At 45.1% G+C, this 27,243-nt stretch overlaps 1 protein-coding gene and 1 long non-coding RNA gene across 3 annotated transcripts in view; both read left to right on the top strand.

The window, feature by feature from the left end:
* The window catches only part of MPZL1 (myelin protein zero like 1), a 68,785-nt gene that overhangs the window by 37,151 nt on the left and 4,391 nt on the right, over positions 1–27,243 (top strand). The window contains exons 2-6 of one of the 2 annotated variants that reach the window (XM_089299626.1): positions 608–774; positions 1,397–1,584; positions 5,547–5,760; positions 6,475–6,607; positions 9,035–9,137. In XM_089299626.1, the coding sequence (XP_089155752.1) occupies positions 5,661–5,760; positions 6,475–6,607; positions 9,035–9,137 (336 nt within the window). In that variant the 5' untranslated portion in view covers positions 608–774; positions 1,397–1,584; positions 5,547–5,660. The remainder of the gene's footprint in view (positions 1–607; positions 775–1,396; positions 1,585–5,546; positions 5,761–6,474; positions 6,608–9,034; positions 9,138–27,243) is intronic. The other variant, XM_008264119.5, reaches the window with a different exon arrangement.
* Positions 9,144–25,955, top strand: LOC149125390 (uncharacterized). Its single transcript, XR_016210430.1, has 2 exons — positions 9,144–17,932; positions 25,577–25,955. It is a non-coding gene; the product is annotated as an uncharacterized LOC149125390 (long non-coding RNA).

Here is a 27,243-nt window from a genome sequence, read left to right as displayed (position 1 = left end):
TCAGAGGGGTCAGTGGCTGGAGCACAGAGGATGTTTAGGCCAATGAAACTAGTCTGTGTGTTACTGTAATGGTAAATGCAGGCCATCATACATGTCTGTCAAGATCCATAGGCTGTGTAACAGTGAGTGAAACTAACAGTGCTGTGTAGCTAACAATAATGTAACGATGTTGGGTCTCATTAGAAACAAATACATCACACTAATGCCAGAGAAGCATAATAGAGGAAACTGATGTGTGTGTGTGTGTGTGTGTGTGTGAGAGAGAGAGAGAGAGAGAGAGAGAGAAGGAATATGTGGGATCTCTTCCACTCAGTGTTTGTCAAAGTAAAAATGCTCTTAAAAATAGTCTTTCTAAGTTTAAAAACATAAATATTAAGTTAAAAATCTTACTAAAAAGTAAAAACTCAGATGTCCGCAATTATTCTATTTGTAGGAAGTACTTAGATACTGAATTACCTGCCAGAATATATGGTATAATGGCATTGGATTACTGTATATATCTAGTCATTTCCTGTGTCTTTTCCCCATCTTCTCTATATATATGCACAATGGTATTTATGCTAAGTTACTGAGTCCTACTTTAAAACCATCTGTGTTCTTTCTCTAGTGACAGCTGGAGTATCAGCCTTGGAGGTGTACACACCAAAAGAAATCTTCGTGGCAAATGGGACACAAGGGAGGCTTACGTGCAAGTTCAAGTCTACAGACGCCACGAGCGGGTTGACCACGGTCTCCTGGAGCTTCCAGCCAGAGGGGTCTGACACCACTGTGTCGGTAAGAATGCTTTAGCCTTACCTCACAAGTTTCTTTACTGCTGCAGTGGAATCAATTATCCATTATTCTCATTTCTCATTTCCAAAATGAGTGTATTTGTTGTGTATTATAGACTTCAAAGCCCTTTTCTTGCTTCAAACTACAGGAAAAAAATAAGTTCAGCATCTCTTAAAAGCAGCTTGTTTCCTTGTTTTTGCATATCATTCTACCCTGGCCATCTACCCCAGTTCCTCTTCAGCAAATCATTAAGCTTTTCCTTGGCAAGTCATTAAGATTTTCAGAGCCTCACTTTCCTCATTTGTGAAATACCAGGCAGGTGAATCACACCTTGCAGAGCAGATGTGAGCATTAGAGTGTTGTCAGGAGACTTTTCCGTGAGTCTTTTTACATTTCTGCACGTTGCAAGCCAAAGCACCAGCTGAGTTGGTTCCAGACTTTTTATAAAGATAGTGTCTACCTTAGAAGACAGAGATGGTGTTTGCCTCTGCGGTAGAGGACAGATCCACTTACTGTCTAGTAAAGATATTGTCTCCCTTCAGGGCAAATGTTAGAAATGCCTTCGGCCCATCTTAAAAAAAAAACTGAAAAAATGGGCTTTGATGCAATGCTTCTTCATGTGCAGCATCCACCTGATCCCTCCATGACATCCTCATGGGACTTGTCGGCAAGAAGAATGGATGAACACGTGCTTCCTGCCACATCATAAGTAATAAAGTCCTTTGTCCCGGAGTCTTCTTCACGGAGTGAGGACTTCACAGGAGTCCATGTCTTCTGCCATCATCTGTGAACCTTTGTTAGCTTACAAGGAAGGTAAAATCTTAGACCCTTCACTTATTTATTTTTATTTATTTGAAAGGCAAAGTGATAGAGACAAAGATAGAGATCTTCAATTCCCCAAATGCCCACAATTTTGGCCAGGCCAAAGCCAAGAGCTTGGACCTCCATCTGCATTTCCATGTGAGTGGCAGGGACCCAAATACTTGAACCATCATCGGATTCCCAAGGTGCACACTAGCAGGAAGCTGGATCAGAAACAGAGCAGGTAGGTATTCAAACCCAGGCAGTCTAATATAGGAAGCAAGGAGTCCAGGTGATGTCTTTTTTTTTTTTTTTTTTTTTTTGGACAGGCTGAGTGGACAGTGAGAGAGAGAGAGAGAGAGAGAAAAAGGTCTTCCTTTACCATTGGTTCACCCTCCAATGGCCGCTGTGGCTGGCATGTTGTGGCTGGCACACCGCGCTGATCCAAAGCCAGGAGCCAGGTGCTTCTCCTGGTCTCCCATGCGGGTGCAGGGCCCAATGACTTGGGCCATCCTCCACTGCCTTCCCGGGCCACAGCAGAGAGCTGGACTGGAAGAGGGGCAACCAGGACAGAATCCGGTGCCTCGACCGGGACTAGAACCCGTGGTGCCGACCTAGGTGATGTCTTAACCTCTATCCCACAATGCCTACCCCACCTTTCACCTTTTTTTTTTAGGTTTATTTATTTGAAAGTCATAGTTACAGACACAGAGAGAGAATCTTCTGTCTGCTGATTCACTCCCCATATGGCTGCAGTGCTGGAGCTGGGCTGGGCTGGGCTGGCCGAAACCAGGAGCCACTTCCAGGTGCCCCATGGGTGGCATGGGCCCAGGCACCTGGCCATGCTCTGCTGCTCTCCCAGGACATTAGTCAGGAGCTAGATAGGAAGTGGAGCAGCTGGGACTCGAACCAGCACCCCACAGGAGATGCTGATATTGCAAGCAGCAGCATAAGCCACTGTGCTGCAATGCAAGCCCTCCTTTCAAGGTTCTTACCAAGCATTTAGGTTATATTAAGTTCAAGATATATTTGATAAATGGTAATAACAATAATAATTATCATTATTATTATTAGTCAGTGATCATTTAGGCATTGTAGAGGATAAACTATAGGAAGCTGAAGGTGGAGTTGGATACCAATTAAGAGGTTCAAGTTGATGAGAACAGAAATCAGGTATTGGTGGTGGGAAATGAAGAGAAAAAAGAGACCGAGAGAAAGATATAAGGTAGATTGACAAGGGAATTACAAGGAGGAATCTTGGATTATTCCAAAATACATGGTTTGGGAAACAAATAATAGCCGAATTAGTCCATTTTGTGCTGCTGTAGCAAAGCACCACAGACTGGGTAAAGAACCGAGATTTAATCCTTACACTTCTGGAGGCCTGGAAGTCCAAGATCAAGGGGCCGGCGTCTCCTAAGGGCCTTCTTACTACGCCGTCCCATGGTGGAGAGCAGAAGAGCAAGAGAGCAGCAGACTCCCTCTGTCTTCGTGGTGGCCTCAATCCACTCACGAGCGTGGAACTCTAGTGACCCAAATACCCCCCAGGCGCCATCTCCCAGCACTAGCAATGGGGAGGAAGTTTCAATGTGAGTTTGAGAGGAAGCAAAAATGTTCAAATGAGAGCGGTGGCCATCAGGAGCAGGTGCTGTGGTGCAGCAGGATAATCCATGTCAGAGTGCCTGAGACTGAGTCCCAGCTACTCTGCTTCCGATCCATCTTCCTGCTACTGTACCTGGGAAGCAGCATAGGATGGCTCAAACAGCCGAGTTCCTGCCACCCAAGTTCCTGACTCCAGGCTTTGGCCTGGCCTAGCCCCAGCTGTTGCAACCATTTGTGGAAGGAGCCAGCAGGTGGAAGATTCTCTCTCTCTCTTTCTCTCATCTCTATCTCTCTGTTTCTTCCTCTTTCTCTACTCCAGCCATGTGTATGTGTCACTCTTCCTTTAAAATAAACACATAAAATCTTTAAAAAAAAAAAACAGGATGACATACACAGGTGGAAGATGATGTTTACAGGAGCAGGTGACAACTCGGGGGCTGAGGGTAACCTGTGGTGAAGCGAGGAGACAATTAGTGAAGGGTGCAGAGTTCAAGGGATGCTATTGATGAGAGAGAAGTGGAGAGCTGACAGTCATGGGACAAATGAGATTGCACAGGGAAATTCCACGTGCTCAAGAGGATTCTTTTTTTTTTTTTAAGATTTATTTATTTATTTGAAAGTCAGAGTTATACAGAGAGAGAAGGAGAGAGAAAGAGAGCTCCTCCATCTGCTGGTTTACTTCCCAAATGGCCACAATGGCTGGAGCTGCGCCAATCTGAAGCCAGGAGCTAGGAGCTTCTTCCAGGTCTCCCACGTGGGTGCAGGGACCCATCTTCTATGGCTTTTCCAAGGCATAGCAGAGAGCTAGATCAGAAGTGGAGCAGCTGGGTCTTGAACTGGTGCCCATATGGGCTGCTGGCACTGCAGGAGGCGGCTTAACCCATTATGCCACAGTGCTAGCCCTCAAGAAGTTTCTAAAATCCTCTATTTGGATTGCCAGGGGAGTTGATTTCTATCCCTCCGGCTCCACTCTGCCCCATGCTCCTCCATCCATGAATGAGAACAAAGATATCCAGCCTCCAGCAGGGCTGCTTGGGTTAAAGAGAGAGGGTATGAGGACAGATCCCCTCCCCCTGAGCCTTCCAAGGCGCTGGGTTTGACCCATTCTTTGCAAAGAAGCTCCTTTGGTGAAAGGAGGTGTGAGGAGCGAGTGGAGAGTGCAGAGAGAGGCAAGCGCACTCGTGTCTGCGCTTTGTTCTTTCTGCGTACACACGGCTTTTCCATGACGCAGAGTGTGAGAGGGCGAAACCCACAGACCGAGTCCTCTGTGGTGTTGAGGGTTCTTTTTCTTCAGGCCTTTGTGTATCTCCGTGGGGAGCTTTGGAGTCCCTGGGCTCAGCCATGGAGTTGTCAGAAGAGCGTTGGTACTGAGGGGTCCGATGGGCCTGGTTCTGACCCCTGGGTCCTCCACTTACTAGCGCTGTGACCTTGTGACCTTGTGAAAATGGCTTCTTTGAATCTGCATTTCCATTTCGTAACAATTTGGGTAATAGTAATGATATCAATAGGTTGTTAAGAGGATTGGAGGTCATCTACAAATCGGTTCTGTCAAAGCCCGTGATGGCCAAACTTGTCTAACTTATATTCTATAACTTGAGAATTGTGATGTGATGTTGCATTCTTTCTGTGTGGAGTCTTTTTTTTTTTTTTTTTTTTTTTTTTTAAGTTTAGGTGACAGAGAGCTCTCCTCTGCTGATTAATTTCCCAAATGCCCAACACCCATGACAGCCAGCCAGGGTGCTGGCAAAGCTGGGAGCCTGGGTCTCCCACATGGATGGCAGGGGCCCAGTCACTTGAGTCATCTTCTGCTGCCTGCACGGTATACAGTAGCAGGAAGCTGGAGTCAGGAGCAGAGGCAAAGCTGTGCACTCCAGTGTGGGACACGGGCCTCCTAACTGACAACCTAACTGTCAGGTCAAATGCCTGCCCAAGAAGTCTCTTTTAAAAAGAGTGTTGTAGGGACTGGCATTGTGGTACAGTGGGTTAGGATGAACCTGCAACACCGGCCTCTCATATGAATGAAGATTCCAGTCTCAGCTGCTCCACTTCATATCTAACTCCCTACTAATGTGCCTGGGAAACCAGTGGAAGATGCTCCGTGTGCTTAGACCCCTGCCACCCACCCATGTAGGAGACCCAGATGGAGTTCCTGGATCAGCCCACCTATTATAGCCATTTGGGGAGTGAGCCAACAGATCATCTCACTATCTTTCCCTCTTGCTCTCTTTCTCTCTCCCTCCTTCTGTAATTCTGCCTTTCAAATAAATAATCTATCCTTTTTTTTAAGATAACTTTTTACAGCATACCTATTATAGAGCTTAGAAATTCTGTCTTTGAGAATAACTTGTTTGTTTTGCTTTTTCTAATTGCAGTTTTTCCACTATTCTCAAGGACAAGTTTACCTCGGGAATTATCCACCATTTAAAGACAGAATCAGCTGGGCTGGAGACCTTGACAAGAAAGATGCATCGATCAACATAGAAAACATGCAGTTTATACACAACGGCACCTACATCTGTGATGTCAAAAACCCTCCTGACATCGTGGTTCAACCTGGACACATTAGGCTGTATGTCGTAGAAAAAGGTACTTCTGAATTGAGTATTTTCACAGTGCCAACACAGTCCCCTTTTTCTTGTGTTTAGTTGGAGAATATGAGTCCCCTTTTAGGGTATGTCTGAAGGGAGTGCTTTACCATACAGCTGTGCTCCGTGATTCTGTGAGCCCGTGGCTCTACCAAACACACCTGGGGTGCGTGTGAGTGTGGCGGGGAGCTGCGGCTCAATCCCACTAGGTGGCCAGTGCCTCCATTTATTTCCCTGCTGATTTGATTTCAGGAGTATAAGCCTTTCATTGCCAGTTAGAAGGAAGACCAGATTAATTGTGGTCAAACGCAGTGGGCAGTGTGGAAGGACATTAATGCTGTTGTCATGATGCCCGGGAGAAAGTTTTAGTATTTCCAGAAACAATCATTATTTTTTCCCCCTTTTTTTTTGAGACTGAGCAGAAAATGTAGGTTCAGTTTGAGATGATTTGCCCTGTTGGGGAATAGGTGGAGAGAAATTCGCATCTCCAGTTTTTCTTTGTGGAGCACTGAGAGAAGTTGTGGGTGTGGGCAGTGGGTACCTCGTTCTGCAGTTCATCTTTTTCAGCTAACATTTCTATGTCATCAGTTAGATAACTTGAGCATTGACAAGGGTGTGGGGACTGCTAAAAGAAGGCACTTGCTGTTAATGTAATAAGCTTCCATGTGTTCCCTCCGTAGCGATGTACCTTAAAATGATTTTGTTCTTTCTCTAGAGAGCTTGCCCGAGTTTCCAGTTTGGGTGGTGGTGGGTATAGTTTCTGCTGTGGTCCTAGGTCTCATTCTGCTCATCAGCATGATTCTGGCTGTCTTCTACAGAAGGAAAAACTCTAAACGGGACTACACCGGGTAAGAGCATGGTTTGGGGGGGAGGGAGGAACCAGGGTCTGTGAAAACTGCTGTATGGTTGTGGAAAAAAGCTGGTGAAGAATCAGCTGCTGTTGCTGTCATGTCCGAATCAGGCGGTGCACCCAAATGAGCAAGCAGAGATCAGTGGCCTGCTGTTAACTGTGGAATATGATGCTGAGCCAGAGGTCCCTTCCTAGGTTTGGTGAAGTGAACCACTCAGCAGTCTGTGCTCCGTGTTTCACCACCACGTACCCTGCAGTCGGTGTTCTTAAGCTCCTCCCCCATTTTAGGCTTTTATTTGAGTTTCCTGGCAATAACCACATAACGGTTCCTTGTCAGCAGGGTAAATGCAAAGCCCTAATCCAGAAGCTGTGCAAATAGCTTCCCCCCTCCCAGCCCAGTGTGATGACCTAGGGCTTTTCCTTTTTCCTTAAGACTGCCTCCCCAGCCCCCTACTACCACCACCACCAAGCTTTAGCCATTTAATTGCTTTGACCATTCTTGGCTTAGATTCACCTCAACTGGGATAAAAAAGTTGACAACAAAATATACCAGAAATGAAGAAAGCAGACTTTCTTTTGGTGTATGGCTTCTCAAAAGAAACGCCTTGGAGCACAGGGTGTGTGTCTAATGGAAGGACCTTCTCTTTTCCCCCACTCTAGCTGGAAAGCTAACCCATATAAGCTATATAGAACTCACATGGTAAGACGGAGCGAAGGCTGGATTCAGGTGGAGGTAGCATGAGCCATGTCAGGGGTGCACGGATCTAACTAACCATCCTGAGGGCACTGTGACCAGAGAGCATTGCATGTCCTGACCTCTCTTGCTGGTGGACAGTGGGAACCTCTATCTTTGGGCTCTGCTGATCTGGAGTTCTTAGGAGTGCTGTGTTTTAACAAGTTTGAGTGTTCAGATTCAGGTATTACTTGCTTGGAATGCATCCCTTCTGCTGTATCTGCCCCCTTGCATGGTGAGTGTTTTTTGATTACATACAGCTGGACCACGGGGTTTCACCATGAAGCTAATCCAGGGAGCCGACATGCCAGTCTTTGTAATTCTTGCTTTTGGTTAATAAGGGGACAGGCAGGTGTTCCTTAGAGTCCTGCATGGCATCGTGAATGCTGCTATTCTTCTTACCTTGGTTTTTTTCCCTTCCCTGCCTTTTCCACCTTGGTGTGCTGGGATCAGATCCTGCTTATCTTCCACTTCTTAAGAAAAGCTGACATAGAAGACACGTTGGGACTGTAACAGGGCTGGGTGTCCTCTTCCACTCCCACTAGACACATGGTAACTAATCACATTGCCCGTTGCTGTTAATATTCATGTGCGTGTATTCAGCCCATCTCCCTTGTCGACAACTAACCAGCTAGCTCAAACTAACCCAACAGCTGTTTATGGAGTGTCCACAAATACGTCACGTGATCGTGTTGGAAACACATTGGGCATAAGGGCCAGATGCTGTTTGCTGTCAGGTGACAGAGGGGTTCTGTTATCATCTGGATGTATGTGCTCATCATGTAAAGTGCCTGTGTGTGTGTGCGTGTGTGCGTGCACGAGCTAGTTTTCTTTTTTCGTACATGTGTTGTGTTATCAAGAGTCAGACCCTCTGTGTTAGAATAATCAAACCATTTCGTTCAGGGCATGGAGGCTGCTGTTTCAGAGAAGGCACAGTTCGTAGAATGCATGGTGTGCCTTGGTCTTAGTAATGACACTGTTAAGTGTGGTCCTCCCCCAGCTCCCAGACTTTTACACAAATACATCATAAAGGATTTAACCTGTGTTGCCGATGCATCTCATTAGATGGCATTGGCTTTGCCTGATTTATTTATGTGGTAGTGCTTGTTTTTAAACTCCTGCCTGCCCTTGGAGCCGGTCAGCCCTTGGGACATGGCATTCCAGGCTTTCTCACCTTTTAGGACTTCCTGGATTTGGAGTTGTTGTTGTTTTGGTTTGGTTTTGGTATTCGCAGGGAGGCAAAGTATGGGAAACTAGGGAGTGGAGGAAATGAGAGGAGCCAGGGTCACCTGCCTGGATATAAACCTGTAACTTTTAATATACATTCATAAGACATTTGCCTTTTACGTTAACAAAAGCATATTTCATCAGAACATACAACTTGCTGCTTTTAACCTGTCCTGGCAGGAGAAAGACAAAGGCCCTTAGTTAAGGGTGCTGCTTTGTGACTAGCGTCTCAGTGTCATCACAGCAAACTAGGTGAAGAGGCTCCACCACGATGGGTTCTGTGCCTCTCCCAGCAGTCGGGTCATTTATTGATGTCAGGAGTAGAAAATAGCTTTAAGATGTGATCATTTTGATACCCATTGTTTTGTGTGTTTTGATCTTGTCATCACATTTATCAATAGTTTTGTTTCTGTTTATTTTAATTTTTTTTTTTTACATCTGTTCTCCAAATTGCCATTTCATCAGCTGCAGTACATCAGAGAGTTTGTCAGCGGTTAAGCAGGCTCCACGGAAGTCCCCCTCCGATACAGAGGGCCTGGTAAAGAGCCTGCCTTCAGGATCTCACCAGGTAACGGCTGATTGCACTCCGCCTGTGCTGGGCTCTGCAGTTTGGTGCTGGGTTACTTCCCTGGGTGTGAGAACAGCTTCTGAACTGTGTGAGAGACAGAGGAGAGGAGGGTGTGGTGTGTCCAAGGGCTGGCCTCAGAAGACTACAGGAAGATGTGCAAAGAAGAATCTGCCCTGCGTAAGGGTTTGCATCAAACCCTTTGGCTCAATAGAATTAAGAAATGATGTTGTCAGATGTAAATTCTGTAATTGCCCAAGGAAGCAAATCTGGTAAACCTGGCTCTGTGATGGGGTTCTCTGTAAGACAAGAAATTGACAGGAGAAGGTTGATATTCTTCGTATTGATAATAAAAAATTAAATGAATTATTCAGAAAAAAATGAAGATAAGCATTTATCTGAATGATTCACAGGATTGATGAACAAGAAATATTTTTTGTTTCCTTTATAGACAGTCAGAAGAAAAATAACTTCTGTTAGGAATTTAGCACAGGAGTCTAGCACTGTGATGTTCTGTTTTGGCTGTGCCAATTGAACTATAGTTGGTGGCATAACAGAAATTTCATAGCTTAATACCAGCCTGGCTCTTGGGAGGTAGAAAGCATTTTAAGGAATTTGGCAAGTTACACCTTTGCCCTGTGAATGTTAGCTTGGGCGGGGAGGCAGGGTGGGGTGCAGGAGGTGGAAGGGGAGCATGTGTGGACTTAAGAGCAAGGAAAGAAAAGAACAGTGTTTTGTAGACGTATCTGTAGTCTTATTCTACAGTTGTTGTATGTGGACAGGAAGCTGTTTTACCAGGGAGAAAATAAGATGTGAGGATGTTAAATTTCTGAAAGCATTGACCCAGGTAGTGACGGAGTTGGGGTTAGAACCCAGGTCTGGAGATAGCACGTTCTGTACCCCAGCATCAGGCTCAGTTCCTGGTCCTGTTCTGTTTGTCTGTCTCTCTATTGGATTGCATAAAATACCTTAGATAACTCGGCCCATTAGTCTGGATTGTGAATGGGACTTAGTTTGTAAATGTAAACATAAGAATTACAGATAGGCATAATATCAAGAAGCCATTGAAATTTTTTGTTCTGCCTGCGAGTTTCAGTGGAGGTTACTTTCCTGTTGAAAAGATGCTAGGAAAAAATGGAACTATGATTTTTTAAGACGTTGGAAAGCAGATTGTGCAGCGCTATGATCCATAATACAAAGGAAAGAAGTCATGTGAGCCCCGTGTACCCCTGCTTACTGCCTGAAGGCAATTCCAGACTGTAGGGCAGGGGAGGAAGATGGGAACAGCCCAGCTGTCTCTCACTGAATTGACGAGGCAAAAACCAGAGTTTGGGGAGGCCAGTGTGGTTATGATTTATGAGCCAGAGTACCAGAAAAGGAGAAGCTACAGAAACAGGGAGATCTGGGAGTGTCAGAAATCTAAGGGAGATCCCCTTGACCTTTGGCTGATGACATCTGTGCATACATGTTCTCTGAGACCTGGGAAAGAGACACCTAAGGAGAACGGTTACATCGTGCCTGGAACCCACACAGCACTAAGAAAAGCCCTGTGGTCCTAACAGCCAGAGTGGAAAGACACACAGAGTATTGGCTGGGGTGCTCAGAATGGTCGCACCTTAATAGCAGAGCTAAGTATTACCAGATAAAGTCTGCCGTGGACCCACCATAACAAAGCTTAAAAGGAATCCTTTAAAGAATCAGAGTAATCCAAAAGTAATTTAGCTGCTCACCACCACAAAATCCAATATTCTTTACAAGAATACAGCAACATCCAACCACCAAACAATGTAACATTCACAGTCTGTCATCAATAAAAAATTACCAGGCATACAAAAAAAAAAAACAAGAAAAGAAGACATAAATCCAGAAGAAATCACTCAGCAACAAACTCAGAAATGATATAATTCATAAATAAAGACCTTAAGACAAGTATTATAGATCTTACAAGGAAACTTAAGGATAAAAAGGAAAGTCTGAATATAATAAGGAAAGAAACAGATAGATAAAGTAGACCAAAATAGAACTTATAAAAATGAAAAAATAATTGGATGTTATTAACAATGGATTAGACACTGCAGAAGAAAAGAGCAGTAAACTTGAGCACATAGCAGTAGAAGCTGCAAAATGAAGCATGAGGAGAGAGAAAAACTGGGAGTGGAGGAGACAGAGAGTGATTCAGTAAGCCAGTGGGCAGACTGACTGGAGTAAGCGAAGGGAAGGGGAAAGATTAAAAATATTTCAAGAAATAACTAAAAATTCTGTAAATTTAATGAGAAACATAAACCTTAAGTTGAAGAAACAAAGAAAACCACATTAAGACACATCATAATCAAGTTACTTAAAACCAGTTATAAACAGAAAAATCTCAGAAGTTGTCTGAAAAAAAAGATATTTTAGAGGAACAAAGATGGGAGTGACAGCTAACTTTTTATCAGCAACCACATGGCCAGAAGACAATGGAACTGCTGAAGGCAACAAAATAATCAACTTAGAATTCTGTGCTTAGCTAAAATATATTGCAAACATGGAACAAAAAAAAAAGCTGAAAGAATTCATCAGTAGCAGAATAAGAAATATCAGAGGAAGTTCTTCAAGCAGAAGGAAGGGGATGCCAAATCAAATTTTGGATCTACATAAAAGAATGAAAGAACACCAGAAATGGCAAATAAGTGGGGAATAGGAAAGACCCTTTTTTCATATTTAAAAAAAATTTTAAAGAAATTGCCTCTTCAAAGCAAAAAATGATAGTATTTTGTGAAATTTTTCTTGTTTGAAAGATTTATTTTTATTAATTTGAGAGGTAGAGTTACAGAGAAGCAGAGAGAGGGAGAAGGAGAGAAAGAGCTGGTTCACTCCCTGAGTGGCCACAACAGCTGGGGCTGAGCTAGGCTGAACCCAGGAGCCAGGAGCCTCTTCTGGATCTCCCGTGTGGGTGCAGGGGCCCAAGTACCTGGGCCATCCTCTGCCACTTTTCCAGGCACATTAGCAGGGAGCTGGATTGTAAGTGGAGCAGTCGGATCTTGAACCAGTGCCCCATATGGGATACTGGTGCTGCAGGTGGTGGCTTTACTCATTATGCCACAGCACTGGTCCCAATTACAAAGTTATAATATGCAGAATTAAAATATATTATAATAGTAGTACAAAGGATGGGATGTATATTGGAGTAATTGGAAGAATACTGTTGTAAACTTATTACATTATCTATGAAATTATAATTTGAAGATAAATTGTGATAGGTTAAAGATACATACTGAAGGGTCTGGCACTGTGGCATAGTGGATAAAGCTACCGCCTGTAGTGCTGGCATCCCTATGGGTGCCAGTTCGAGACCCAGCTGCTCCATTTCTGATCCAGCTAATGTGCCTGGGAAAGCAGCGGAAGATGGCCCAAGTGCACCACATGGGAGACCTGGAAGAAACTCCCGGTTCCTGGCTTCAGATTAGCCTAGCTCCGGCCATTGTGGCCACTTGGGGAGTGAGCCAGTGGATGGAAGATCTCTCTGTGTATATGTGTGTGTGTATATATATATATATATATATATAACCCTAACCATATATATATGAGGCAATTTCTTTAAAAAAAAAAATATATATATATATATAAAACTCTGACTCAAATCCTAGGATAAGTACTGGGAAAAAAAAAGAGAGAGAGAGAGAAGTGCAGGGGCTGGCTTTGTGATATAGTGGGTAAAGCCAGCACTTGAAATGCCAGCATTTCATATGGGTACCAGTTTATGTCCTGGCTGCTCCATTTCCAATCCAACTCCCTGATAATGGCCTGGGAAAAGCAGCAGAAGATGCCCCAAGTGTCTGGGCCCCTGCCACCCACATGGAAGACGTAGATGCAGCTCCTGGCTTGGCCTGGCCTAAGGCTGACTATTGCATCCATCTGGAACGTGCACTAGTGGATGAAAGCCTCTCTCTCTCTCTCTCTCTCTCTCTGTGTGTGTGTGTGTGTGTGTGTCCCTCTCTGTAATTCTGACTTTCAAAAATAAATAAATCTTTTTAAAAAAGTAAGTGGTATAGTGAATAAGCCAATTGAGGAGCTATAATGGAGTTATTGAAAAAGTTAAGTTAATTTAAAGTGAGCAGTGAAGGGGTGGGAAAGGAACAAAGAAAAGATAGAGCAAGTGAAAAACAAGTGCAGCCTCCTTGATCCCTGGCAGATATAGTCCAGGATTCCCACTGGATGCCTGAACCACAAATGCTTCCAAACCCTGTATAGACTGCGTGTTTTCCTATACATATATACCTATGATAAAGTTTAATTTATAAATTATATACTGTAAGAGATTAACAACAGTAAGTAATAATAAGATACAATAATTCTAACAATGTACTATATAAAAGGTATTGAATCTGATCTCTTTAAAAATATTTTATGGACTCTACTCACCTTTCTCCCTGGGATAATGGGGAAGCAACAATGTTTGCGTGATGAGATGAGGTGAGGTCAATGATGTAGGCATCAAGTTCCTTTAATTTATTTATTTGAAAGGCAGAGTTACAGAGACTCAGAGGTAGAGAGAGAGAGAGAAATCTTCTATCCACTGGTTCACTCCTCAAATGGTTGCAATGGCCAGAACTGGGCCGATCCAAAGCCAGGAGGAGCCAGGAGCTTCTTCCAGGTCTCCCACACGGGTGCAGGGGCCCAAGGACTTGGGCCATCTTCTACTGCTTTCCCAGGGCATAGCAGAGAGCTGGATCAGAAGTGGAGCAGCTGGGACTCTAACTAGTGTTGGCACTGCCCATATGGGATGTTGGCACTGCCCATATGGGATGCCGCAGCTTTACCCGCTACACCACAGTGCTGATCCTTACACCCATCTTTATAGCAATATTTTTCACTATGGCCAAAAGGTGGAAGCAACTCAAAGTATTCACTGATGTATGAATGGATAAACAAAATGTATATATGAACAATAGAATATTCAGTCTTAAAAAGGAAGGAAATCCTGACACATGCTATAACATCGATGAACCTTGAACATACTGTAGTGAGTGAAATAAGGCATCTAGAGACAAACACCGTGTGATTCCACTAATACGCTGTACTTAGCGTGGTCAGATTCAGAGAGACAACATAATGGCAATTGTTGGGGGACTGAGGGAGGGAGGAATGAAGAGTTGTTGTTTTCAGTAAGTATAGTTTCTGTTTTGCCAGATGAAAAAGTTCTAGAGGTTGATTATACAACAATATGAATGTACCTAAGAGCACTGAGCTGTCCTCTTAAAAACAGTCAGGATGGTAAATTTTACATAAAACACATTTTACCACAGTTGTTTTAAAGGAAAAGAATGGAAAATGAAATGTACTAGTGCCTATCAAAAGAAATCTAGGTGCTGGTATCAAAATAGACTTCAGAACAACAAATATTACCAGAAATAAATAAAGACTTTTCATGAAGAGAAAGTGACTGATTCATAAAGAAGATATACCAGTCCTACTCAAAGTAAATGAAGTGAATTCTGAGAGAACTGAAAAGAGCAACATTCATAACACAGTCAAAGAAGTTTCAACACTCCTTTCTCAGTAATTGCAAGTGTTCAGAAAATCAGAAAGGATACAGAAGACTTGAACAACCTGGATCCAACTTGACCTAGTGGACGCTTGTAAAATAATCCTCCATCAAGAGCAGATTTATTCATGTATAAATGTTCTTGAAATCATCACCAAAAGGCTATATTGTGAGCCATTAAATAAATCTTATGAAATGTAAAGACTTGGAATTATGTGGAGTACATTCTGTGGCCACAATGAAATTAAACAGAAATCCACAGAAAGATACCTAGAAAGTCTCAAACAAATAACCTACGAGTAAAACAAGAAGTCACAAAAAGTTAGAAAATATTTGAGTGAAGACAGCAACACACTATATCAAAATTTGTTATAGCTAAAGCATTGCTTTGAGGATTTGTAGCATTAATTGCTTCTATTTGAAGAGGATGAGGCGGCTGGTGTTGTGGTATAGTAGGTTAAGCCTCTGCCTGTGGCACGAGCATCCCATATGGGCACTGGTTCGAGTCCTGGCTGCTTCCCTTCCATCCAGCTCCCCGTTAATGGCCTGGGAAAGCAGTGGAAAATGGCCCAGGTGCTTGGTCTCCTGCACCCATGTGGATGACCAAGAAGAAGTTCCTGGCTTCGGATCTTCCTAGCTCTGACCATTGTGGCTATTTGAGGCGTGAACCAGCAGATGAAAGACCTCTCTCTCTGTCTCTTCCTGTCTCTCTATAACTCTGCCTCTCAAATAAATAAATAAATCTTTACAATAAAAAGAAGAGAATGAAGTCCTAAAATTGATGATTGAGTCTTCTATGAAGAAACTAGAAAAGAAGGGCAAATTAAACACCACATAGGCAGACAGAAGAAATAATAAAGATAATAGCTGGTGAACATTCTCTAAGCACCCTATAAATAATCTCCCTCTCTGGTTGCTTTTCATATCTGCTGTAAGCCTTTGGTGTTCTGCGTTGTGTGTACTCTTTATAAAGAACCTTTTGTTGTTCCTATTTGGAATTTCACTGGGATCTCTAAACCTGAAGGCTATTGTCTTTAGTAAATTCTAGAAAATCCCCAGTCACCATCTCTTTGAAATTTTTGTTTCTCCATTTTATCTAATTATGTTCTTTTGGAATAACTAATTAGATGTGTATTAGACCATCTCACTCTATCCTTTATAGAGCATATTTTTCCCGTCAAATTGTCTCTCCTGTTGCCAACATGATTTCTTCATCTCTGTATTTCAGTTCACTTGTTTCTTTAGCTGTATCCATTTTTAAATGTGCCTATTTTTAAAGCTTTTTTTTAAAAAAAGATTTATTCATTTATTTGAAAGGCAGAGTTACAGAAACACAGAGGCAGAGAGAGAGAGAGAGATCGTCCATCCACTGGTTCACTCCCCAAGTGGCCACAATGATGGGAGCTGCACCAACCCAAAGCCAGGAGCCAGGAGCTTCTTCCTGGTCTCCCACGAGGGTGCAGGGGCCCAAGGACTTGGGCCATCTTCTGCTGCTTTCCCAGGCCACAGCAGAGAGCTGGATCAAAAGTGGAGCAGCCAGGACTCAAACTGGTGCTCATGGGATGCTAGCACTAGAGGTGGCGGCTTTACCTGTTATACCACAGAATGCGCCCATTTTTAAAGTTTTAAGATTTACTTTCTTATAGCTTTATTTTTTAGAAAGTATATTTGGTTCTAGTTTTTTTGTTTTGTTTTGTTTTGTTTTTGGCTAACTTTGATAGTTGCTTGAGAGTTCATGGTATTTTTTAAAAAGATTTATTTATTTGAAAGGTAGAGTTACACACACACACAGAGGAAGAGACAGAGAAAGAGAGAGAGGTCTTCCACCTGCTGATTCACTCCCCAAAAGGCCACAATGGCTAGAGCTGGGCAGATCTGAAGCCAGGAGCCAGGAGCCTTTTCTGAGTCTCCCTTGTGAGTGCAGGGGCGCATGCACTTAGGCCATCCTCAACTGCTTTCCTGGGAACGTTTTGTTTCGTTTTTGGCTAATTTTGATAGTTGCCGTAGAACACACCAAATACCGGAGGAAAGGTTTATTGTCAGATGGGGGAAGCCTGATGGGCCAGGGGGAGGGGGGAGAGGGAGGGAGGGATCAGGAGGGAGCACGAGTGCCGGAAGCTGGGGGGTGGGCAGGGAAGTAGGAGTAGCGGGTCCCATCAGGGTGGGGGCAGAGCTGACACCCATGGTAAAGCCTACTGTGCAGGGTGGTCAGGGGGGCCAGGGCCCAAGATGGCATCCGAGGCACAGATGGCCCCACAGATAAGACTGCACCACTTTACTAACACTCTCTCGTGTGTAACTCTACCTTTCAGATAAGTAAGTAAACCTTTATAAAAAAAAATGCAAGCAAACCTGTGACACAGCCAGATACCACATACTCTGTTGACTTCAGTTTATTCTTAGAAACACACACCTGTTTACATCTTCTGGCTCCGGGGTACTCTAGGCTGCTCCCCAGCTGTCATCACTGGCTTCCCTTGAAAGGAGTTTTCTTTATTCCTGTCTTAGAGCCCAGGTCTTCATTGTTCTCAGTTCATTCCCATATTATAATGGAACATATTGTCTGGAACTTCTTGAGAAACAATGCACAGGAAGTAAAAACGTTGAGACTCTGTGTAGTAGGCAGAGTAATTATTATTCTAGTTGGTAATATATCACAACATATATATTTATAATCTGGCTGATAACATAGCGGAAGGGACTTCACAGGTGTAATTAAACTGCCCTGAGAAAGGGAGATTTTCCTGGATTAGCAGGTGAGCCCTGTTACTAAGCTCCTCATAGGAGGAAGGGAGGGAGGTCCGAGTCAGAGAGGTGGAAGGTGCTACGCTGCCGGCCTTGAGGCGGGAGGAAGAGCCCATCAACCGTGGAGCTGGGCGGGCTGGGAAACGAGAAATGCGGCCCTGCTGCCGCCGCCTTGACTCCAGCCTCTGAGATCCATTGCACACTTCTGATCTCAGAACCTGTACGGCAGCACATGGCTTCTCACGTGTCAAACTGTCTCCTCCCCCAAAGTGGCTGGTGATCTGGTCGAGTAGGATTCCACCTGGGAAATACTTTCCTGCAGCTCCGCGGCTCTGCTGACCTTCCTGGCTTGTCGCCCTGGGACTTGAAACTGGCCCAGTTCTGGTTCCTGCCCCTTTGTGTGGGACTCCTCAGACTCTTGTTCATCCTTAGTGTGCTGACGTTTTGTAAAACTGAGTGTCTGTATTCACGGTGCTAGTTTTACTCAGTGGGCTCTTTCCATCTGAAAACTGTGTCCTTATTTTTGGGGGTATGTTTTTCCTTTATTCTTTGCAATGTACCTTCTTTTATTTTCTGTTCTTATAGGAATTTCTATTAGGACTTGGACCACCTCCTAGATCAGTCCTTTAGTTTTCTTATTTTTTTCTGTTTAGAAATGTTGTTCTGTGTTTTAGAAGATTTTTACCACTTAATCTTCCCACTTTGAAGATTTAACTTCTGGTATCATTTAAATATTTTTCAAGAGCTTTTTCTTATTTTCTGATTATAATGCCATAGACTTGTTTTCATGAATGTGTCATCACTTTGAGTAAATAATGTTTTTCTTCTGTTTTATGTTTTCTTCAATGACTTGATTTTCCTATTTCTTTTGAATTCCCTTTTTTCTCTTATAATTTCTGTTTTTTCAATAGAAGCTACCATATACTCAGTGTCCTGCTTAGTCATTCGTATTTAAGGCGCTCATCCCGCTTAGAGGCTCTTTGTGCTAGAAAGGTGCTTAGTAGTAGTGGGATTCACGGTGTGAAGCGCTGGCTGACTTTCACTGAGGGGTGTTTCACTGTCAGTGTGAGGGCATTTTCTCTTGAGTTTCCAGAAAGAAGCCCTCCAGTTTCCTGCTGGGAGTGGAGTGCAGGAAGTCAGGGAGCGGGCCCTGTGGTCAGTGTGTGGGCTTCCCTCGGCCCCGACAGGCCTCAGGACTGACACCTCACCCTGCTGGCCTGGAGTCGGAGACTCTGGCTCCTTTGCTTGTGAACCCTGAGGTTTCCTCCCAGGTCCGACCATGTAATCGTGTTTTCTGAAGGGTGGTGAAGGGTAATCCAACCATGTGATGTATGTTGTCTTTCAGCATCTGCATTCTCAACGCCAGGTCAGCTTTGAGAGTAAGGCTGGGATGTGCCTGTGGCCGAGCCCTTGATTTCTTCCAGGGGCTCAGCTCAAGCCCACGGAAGGCCTCCCCTCGCCCCACCGTGCTGCGAGTATGAGTCAGGGTCTCTGTTCAGGTGCCGTGCACGTGAGGTGTTCTTGGCCTTACTCAGTCTCAGGGCAGATTGGTATCTTTTTCCTTAAAGATGTAATTGTTGTTAAAACTATTCTCTGCCTTACCTGTTTCTAGAATTTGTAAATCCTCTGCTGATAAATTCTTGCTATGACTTTGAAGTGGGCCGAGTGTTTTCTGGCAGATTTCTATTTAGATTTGCTTTAGTGGGCAAGCTTTGGTATAACAGGGGACACTGTCCGAGGGGTAGAAAGTTTGTCTCCGGGGCAGGAATTTGGCACAAGGACTGACTGCATCTCATACAAGAGAGCTTGGGTTTGAGTCTCAGCTCCACTTCAGATTCCAGCTTCCTGCTAATGTGCACCTTGGGAGGCAGCAGGTGGTGGTTCAAGTACTTAGGCACCTGCCACCGGTGTGGGAGACACAGATTGAGTGCTGGGTTCCTGGCTTTGACCTAGCCCAGCTTCAGCGGTTGCAGGCATTTGGGGAATGAACCTCGAAGATCTCTATCTCTGTCTCTCTACCTTTCATATTAGATTTTTTTTTTAATTTTTTTAAAGAGAAAGCTTGCTTCAGATAATCCATGAAGTTCCTAGGCTCCCTGGAGCATTACCAAGTGGCCCTAGTGGATGTTGTTACATCATCTAACAGCGCTCGCTTCGGTCGACATGTCTGAGCTGCTGCTGTTTCAGAGTTTCATGGAAGTTGTCTCATCAGAATCCTTATGATATACATTATCTTCAGTTTCTTCATAGACAGAAAAGAGGTTCTCAGTTTAAGAAAAGTTAGGGGCCAGCCCTGTGGCTCAGCGGGTTAAGCCATGACCTACAGCACCAGTATCCAATATGGGGACCAGTTTGAGACCCAGATGCTCCACTTCTGATCCAGCTCTCTGCTAATGTGCCTAGAAAAGCAGCAAAAGATGACGTAAGTCCCTGGGCCCCTGCAACCTACAGGGAGACCCACAAGAACTCCTGGCTGCAGGCGTCAGCCTGGCCCAGCTCTGGCCATTGTAGCCATTTGGGGAGTAAATCAGTGGATGGATGATCTTTCTCTCTCTCTCTCTCTCTGTAACCCTTTCAAATAAATAATTTTTAAAAAAAAAACTTACTCGATCTGACATTCATATTATTTTTAAAGATTCATTTTATTTGTTTGAAAGGCAGAGTGGCAGAGAGTAATGGGAGAGTAGTGGGGAGAGAGATCTTTCATCCACTGGTTGGCCACACAGCTGAGGCTGAACCAGGCCAAAACCAGAAGCCAGGAATTCCACTGGGTCTCCTATAGGGGTGTCAGAAGCCCCTCAAGGACTTGGGCCATTTTCTTCTTCTTCTTCTTTTTTTAAAGATTAATTTTATTTATTTGAAAGGCAGAGTTACAGAGAGGCAGAAAGAGAAAGGTCTTCCATCTGTTGGTTCACTCCCCAGATGGCTGCAATGGTCAGAGCTGCGCTGATCCAAAGCCAGAGGCCAGGAGATTCCTCTGGGTTTCCCACGTGGATGCAGGGGCCCAAGGACTTGGGTCACCTTCCACTTCCCAGACCATAGCAGGGAGCTGGATCAGAAGTGGAGCAGCCAGGACCCAAACCAGCCCATGTGGGATGCCAGCGCTGCAGACTGGGACTTTAACCCGCTGCACCACAGCACTGACCCCGGGCCACCTTCTGCTGCCTTCCCAGGTGCATTAGCAGGGAGCTGGATAAGAAGTGAAGCAGCCAAGACTTAGCCTGCATTCCCGTATGGGATGGCAGCATCACCAGCAGTGGCTTAACCTACAGCACCACTACACCAGCCCTCATAAGTTCATCTCATTAGGAAATTTGTGAGAGTGATAAATACCTTTTACACACTGAGTACAGCCAACCATAGCATTTCTTTTAGCAGTGTCGTCATCCCATCATGTTGCCTTCTCATCACTTTTGTGGGTGTTTGAGTGCTTGCCACACACGCAGGGTTAGCTGTCAGTGGAAGTGTAGGGTGATTCACGCCCAGTGCCTTCCTCAAGAAGCGTGATGTATTCTGGGAGGTTTAGGTCCAATTTAGATTTTTCCATTATGTAGAGACAATGTTTTTAATATTCTGGAAAAACAACTTTGAGGAAATTTTCATATTTATATAAACTCCAGGGTGGCATTTTGGTGTGCAAAAACCCACTACTGAACACTAGTGTTGAAGCTGGAAACTAACTAATGAGAGAACTGCTTAACTTCAACGTCTGTTCCGTCATCTGAAGTAGTGGGTGGGGGCTAGTTCATCTCTAAAGCCCCTCTCATCCGCACATGTCTAATTATAAGGGCCTCTGGTATGCTGTGTTGGAGAAGGACAAGTTTAGGCAGTTGCTGTCCATACAGGCCTGTAGCCGCTTTCTGCCAGGAGTTCTGTCATAACATGCTCCTTCCATTTTCCTATCTGCTGGCATCACCTCGGACTCTAAAAAGATTAGTAATTACTGTTCGGATGAGTAAATAACTCCATGTTGTTTTACCCGAAGAAAGAAAAGATACTGGTCCCCTAAGAGAGAAATTTATAAAAGATGCAACTTAATGCCCAGGCAGGCATCTGTCTTGGTAACTAGTTTTCTTATAACTGGAAAACAGAACACCTAACTAAAACTAACAGGAGCAGGCGTTGTACCTGGGTTCGATTCCTGGCTGCGGCTCCTGCTCATGCGCACCCTGGTAAGCAGCAGTGGTGGCTCAAGTAATTGGGTTCCTGACACCCATCTGGGGAGACCCTGACTGCATTCCTACCTCCTGGCTCTGGCCTCCAGCCCAGTCCTAGCCATTGTGGGTGTCCGGGGAGTGAACCAGCAGGTGGGAGTTTCTCTCTCTCTCTTCTCTGTTTTTCCCTCTGCCTCTCAAACACACAAGTGAATTATATGTGTGTGTGTGAAGTAAGTTCTTTTACTAGGAAGCTGTGGCCTAGTTAGCTTGCATCACCTGCTCAGAGTTAGCAGTGGGTGTCAGAGCTGGGGTCAGGCCTCAATCTGTCTAGCTCCAGGGCACACATTTATTCCATCCTGCCTGTCCAATTTTTCTCAACTACATTTTGGCAATCAGTATTGTCTTTATCTCAAAGACAGAATACATAACAGTGTTTTATTTTTTTGTTTCGCTTTTTGAAAAAACAATGAGGGGCCAGTGCCGTGTGCAGTAGGTTAATCCTCCGTCTGCAGCGCCAGCATCCCATATGGGCACCGGGTCTAGTCCCGGTTGCTCCTTTTCCAATCCAGCTGTGGCCTGGGAAAGCAGTAGAAGATGGCCCAAGTGCTTGGGCCCCTACACCCACGTGGGAGACCCGGAAGAAGCTCCTGGCTCCTGGCTTTAGATCGGTGCAGCTCCGGCCATTTGGGGAGTGAACCAGTGGACAGAAGACCTCTCTCTCTCTGCCTCTCCTTCTCTCTCTGTGTAACTCTGACTTTCAGATCAATAAATAAAATCTTTAAAAAAAAAAAAAGACAATGAAGCAAATAGTGAAAAGGGAGGTTTGTCAGTAGTGAGTACACAGAGGAAGCAGGTGTTCTCTTCTTGGTGTTACCGTGCTAGGGTATGAGGCATCATTCCTCTGAGGCAGGGCTGGGGAACTTCTGACCTGTGGACCACATAAACGCCCACAGAATGATTTGGTCTGGCCCTGCCCACGCAACTACAGGCAGGACTCAAAGTTCAGTAAATCGGGGCTGGCACCATGGCACACTAGGTTAATCTCTGCTCGTGGCGCCAGCATCCCATATGGGCGGTGGTTCTAGTCCCGGTTGCTCTTCTTCCAGTCTGGCTCTCTGCTGTGGCCTGGGAAAGCAGTAGAAGATGGCCTGGGTGCTTGGGCCCCTGCACCCACGTGGGAGACCCGGAAGAATCACCTGGCTCCTGGCTTCAGATTGGCGCAGCTCCGGCTGTGGCGGCCATTTGGGGAGTGAACCAACAGAAGGAAGACCTTTCTCTCTCTCTCTCACTGTCTGTAACTCTACCTGTCAAATAAATAAATAAAATATTAAAAAAATTTCTGTAAATCTATAGCAGACTAATTTTCAATTTGATAATTTTGTATGGTCCACAAATGATGTTATAATTATCCAAATGGCCCTTAGCAGAAAAAGGGTTTCCCACCCCTGCTAATATCTGAAGGACCAGAAGAGAATTCTTTTTCTTTTTTTAAAAAAGATGTATTTATTTTATTTGAAAGGTAGAGTTACAGAGAGGCTGATGCAGAGAGAAAGAGAAAGAGAGAGAGAGAGAGGTCTTCCATCCGCTGGTTCGCTCCCCAGATGGCCGCAGTGGCTGGAGCTGTGCCGATCCAAAGCCAGGAGCCAGGAGCTTCTTCTGGATCTCCCATGTGGGTGCAGGGACCCAAGGACTTGGGCCATCTTCTCCTGCTTTCCCAGGCCACAGCATTGAGCTGGATGGGAAGTGGAGCAGCCAGGACTTGAACTGGTGCCCATATGGGATGCTGGCGCTTCAAGCCAGGGCTTTAACCTGCGCCACCGTGCCAGCCCCAGAATAGAATTCTTAAAAAACTACAGAGATGATGCAAAGTGTACTACAGGACATAATGTGATGACTTCTGAGTGATTCATATGTATTTAGAGCCAGATCTTTGTGCTAGAACCCTATTTCTTGGACTTTTCCCCTAATCTTCTCCAGTATGTTTTCACATTAGAATAAGTTTGATACAAGTAGAATTCAGAGATAATTTTTTAAAAGATTTATTTGAGAGGTAGATTTACAGACACAGAGAGGGAGAGACAGAGAGAAAGGTCTTCCACTTGCTGGTTCACTCCCCAAATGGCTGCAATGGCGGGAGCTGAGCCAAACCAAAGCCAGGAGCCAGGAGCTTCCTCCAGGTTCCCCAACGTGGGTGCAGGGGTCCAAACACTGGGTCATCCTCCGTTGCCCTCCCAGGCCATAAACAGAGAGCTGGATCAGAAGAGAAGCAGCCGGGACACAAACTGGTGCCGTTATGGAATGCCAGCACCACAGGTGGAGGCCCAGCCCAGCACACCACAGCGCCAGCCCTTCAGAGATAATTTTATCTCTAGTTGTAGCTAAAATAATGGATCTATGGGGCTGGTGCTGTGGCACAGGAAGTTAAGGCACCACCTTCAGTGCCGGTATCCCATGAGTGCTGGTTTGAGTCTTGGCTACTCCACTCCCAATCCAGCTCCCTGCTAATGGGTTGGGAAAGCAGCAAAGGGTGGCCCAATGCTTGAACCCCTGTACTCACGTGGGAGACCTGGATGAAGCTCCTGGCTTCAGTCTGGCCCAGTACTGGCCATTGTGATCATCTGGGAGTGAATCAGCAAATGCAAGATCTCTCTCTCTCTCTAACTCTGCATTTCAAATAAATAAATTTTTTATAAAATAGACCTACATCAAGCAGATTGCTCCTTGAAACATTTTCAGTAATTAAGATCTTTCTATGTAGTAAGTAGTTGGGGAAAAAGTATCCAACTTTTTCACTGGATTATTGTAATTCTTTATGGAAAAGCTCTCCCTCCCAACCTCCTTGCCCCCCCTAAAAAAGGGATGAGGGGAGGGTGAGTGCCAAGATGGACATTGAAAACAGTGAGGTGAATGCAGGTGGTGACGATGGTGGTGGTGTGTTGGTTTCCCTTTAGTCTTCCGTACTTAAAAGTGAGCGTCTTAGCAGTGGTGCGTTTAGTTCCAAGTGAAGTCCTGAGCAGTCTCATTGGCCCTCAAGGAGCACTGAGAACCGGAGAGTTAAGTCCTTATTCCATTCTAAAGAGGAAAGGCAGGAAGGGAAACATCAGACAGTGTAGCACTTGAAGAAAACCCAGCGCATCGATAGCGGGGGTCACGGTCAGCAGGCTGTTGTACTATGCTGTGCACAGGGCTGCCTCCCATTCAGAGACCTCCTGGTATCTAACAGCCGCTGACTGATTCAGGGACAGTTCAGTGTCCTTTCTCTTCTCCAGCTGCCGTGCTCTTTCCTTTTCTCCCCTGCAGTGCGTCAGTTATCCACTGCTGTGTGACAAGCCACCCTGAAATGTAGTGGCCTAAAATGCCACCATTTACTTGGCTCCCGTTCTGTGGATCAGCTGGGCAGATCTGGTCTGCGTCGGTTCAGCTGATTTCTGCTGGCTCACTGATGCACCTGCAGTTGGCTAGAGAGTTGGCGGGAAGCTGGACCGTCTACAGTGGTCTCATTTGCAGCCTGACAGTTGGCAGGCCACTGTCCAGAGGACAGCTGGGCCACGTGTGTCTCAAGAGCCAGGAGGCTCACTTGAGCTTTGCGTAGTTGGGTGCCTCTATGGGTCCCGAGATCAGAAAACAAGTGAAAAGTCTAGGTGTGGAAACTGCATGGCAGCATCTGCCTCGTTCCATTGGTCACAGCAAGTCACAAGACTGAGTTGCACTCTGCAGCATTGCATTGCAAAGGGTGCGAGATGCGCTAGAGGACAAAGTTTATGACCATTTTCACCGCCCGTCACACTCCTTCCGGGAACGCACCTTAAAGTTCCTAACAAGTCTCCAGGAATTACAGTGTAGGGTTTTATTACCTAGGCAATTGCATAATTTAATTTAATTGGCGGGAAGGTACTATCCTATTAACTTATTTTTGTTTCCTTTTGGATTAGCATTTAACTTGTAGCTTTCTGGGATGAACACAGAAAAGGCTCTGTGATTTAGTATTGACTATGTGACCTGTTCATACCGCCCAGGACATGTAGAATGTCATCTGTGGAATAAAGACAGACATACCGGGGCCAGCGTTGTGACGTAGCGGGTAAGGCCACTGCCTTCGACGCCGGCATCCCATATGGGCACCAGCTTGTGTCCCGGCTGCGCCGCTTCTGATCCAGCTCACCGCTAGTGGCCTGGGAAAGGCAGCAGAAGATGGCTCAAGTCCTTGGGCCCCAGCTACCTACGTGGGAGACCTGGAAGAAGCTCCTAGCTCCTGGCTTCGGCTTGGCCCAGCGCTGGACGTTGGAGCCATTTGGGAGAAAACCAGCAGATGGAAGACCTCTCTCTCTCTCTCTCTCTCTCTCTCTCTGTAACTTTGACTTTCAAATAAATAAATAAATCTTTTTAAAAAAAGAACTAACCTGGTTCGCCTATTTTATTTACTTGATCCGCTTTACAGTGTGTCTGGGTAACACAATGCTCATAACAGACGAGTCAGGGACTGTCGGGTACCGCCCACGTTGTCCGTGTCAGATTGTCACAGTGCTAAAAGACATAGATTCTATTGTCAGTGCGTTTTAGAGACACACTGATGCTTGCAGATTTACAGATGTGCTGAAGGCCACATGGTCTTCTCCGCCATGGTCACAGGAGACCTACATTCAGACCCCAGCTCGGCCCAAGTTCACGTGGGTCTGGGCCTTGAGTGGTGTTTTGTCACTTGATTTTGACGTGCACCGTGGCATAGCTCTCTCCGCTCGGTCTGCCCCTCCTTTTGTGGAGGGTGGAGCACCTGAGCCAAAGAGTGCAGTTTGGAGGGCTCCTGGGTGGTGGTGGGGGTGTGTTTGACACCTGCTTTTGCCTACTGAACTTTCCATTTCAGAGTTGAAAGCTTAAGCCACTGTTGTTGGACTTCTCAAGAATTCCCGTGGATTAGGAGAAAGCTGATTTGGGGTTATATTGCCTCCTCTTCTAAGATGAGAGCTATCGTACAGTTTTGGGGTGTCCAGGTTAGAAGGGACTGAAGGGCCAAGCTGGGCACCCACTGTCGGTTTGCACCCCTAGCCTCTGCTTAGACCTCTGCCCCTCAAAGAGGGCAATGTGCCCTGTCCCAGATATTTGCAAAAGCAGAGAGAATAATGTAACGCCCCCTTCCCTCCTTCTGTATTGGACCCCAACAGCTCCCTGGGACTTTTACCCCTTCCTTCCTGCTCTGGTAAAGGGGTCTTTCTTACTTTATTCCAACTAGGGCCTTTCTTTATAGCTTTAGAGAGCGTGACTTTGAGAATGTTGTCTTTTTAGTTTTATTTTAAAACGAAGAAGAGCTAGCGCCATCAGTGCTAGTATTGAAGAGCATTAGAAAAAAAATTTTTTAACAGTTTGCTCCCACACAGAAACATAAAGTGAAAAATACTGTTTGAGTACTAGTTATAGCATTAAGTCTCAATGTACAGCACACTAAGGACAAAGATCCTACATGAGGAGTAAGTGCACAGTGACTCCTGTTGTTGACTTAACAAATTGACACTCTTGTTTATGGCATCAGTAATCACCCTAGGCTCTTGTCATGAGCTGCCAAGGCTATGGAAGCCCCCTGAGTTCACCGACTCTGATCATATTTAGACAAGGCCATAGTCAAAGTGAAAGTTCTCTCCTCCCTTCAGAGAAAGGTACCTCCTTCTTTGATGACCTGTTCTTTCCACTG

This window comes from Oryctolagus cuniculus, chromosome 7 (assembly GCF_051225735.1).
Source record: "Oryctolagus cuniculus isolate XC-2025 breed Fujian yellow rabbit chromosome 7, ASM5122573v1, whole genome shotgun sequence".
Classification (NCBI taxonomy): Eukaryota; Metazoa; Chordata; class Mammalia; order Lagomorpha; family Leporidae; genus Oryctolagus; species Oryctolagus cuniculus.
Note: the sequence above shows the minus strand (reverse complement) of the source record. Positions and strands in the feature narration are given on the sequence as shown.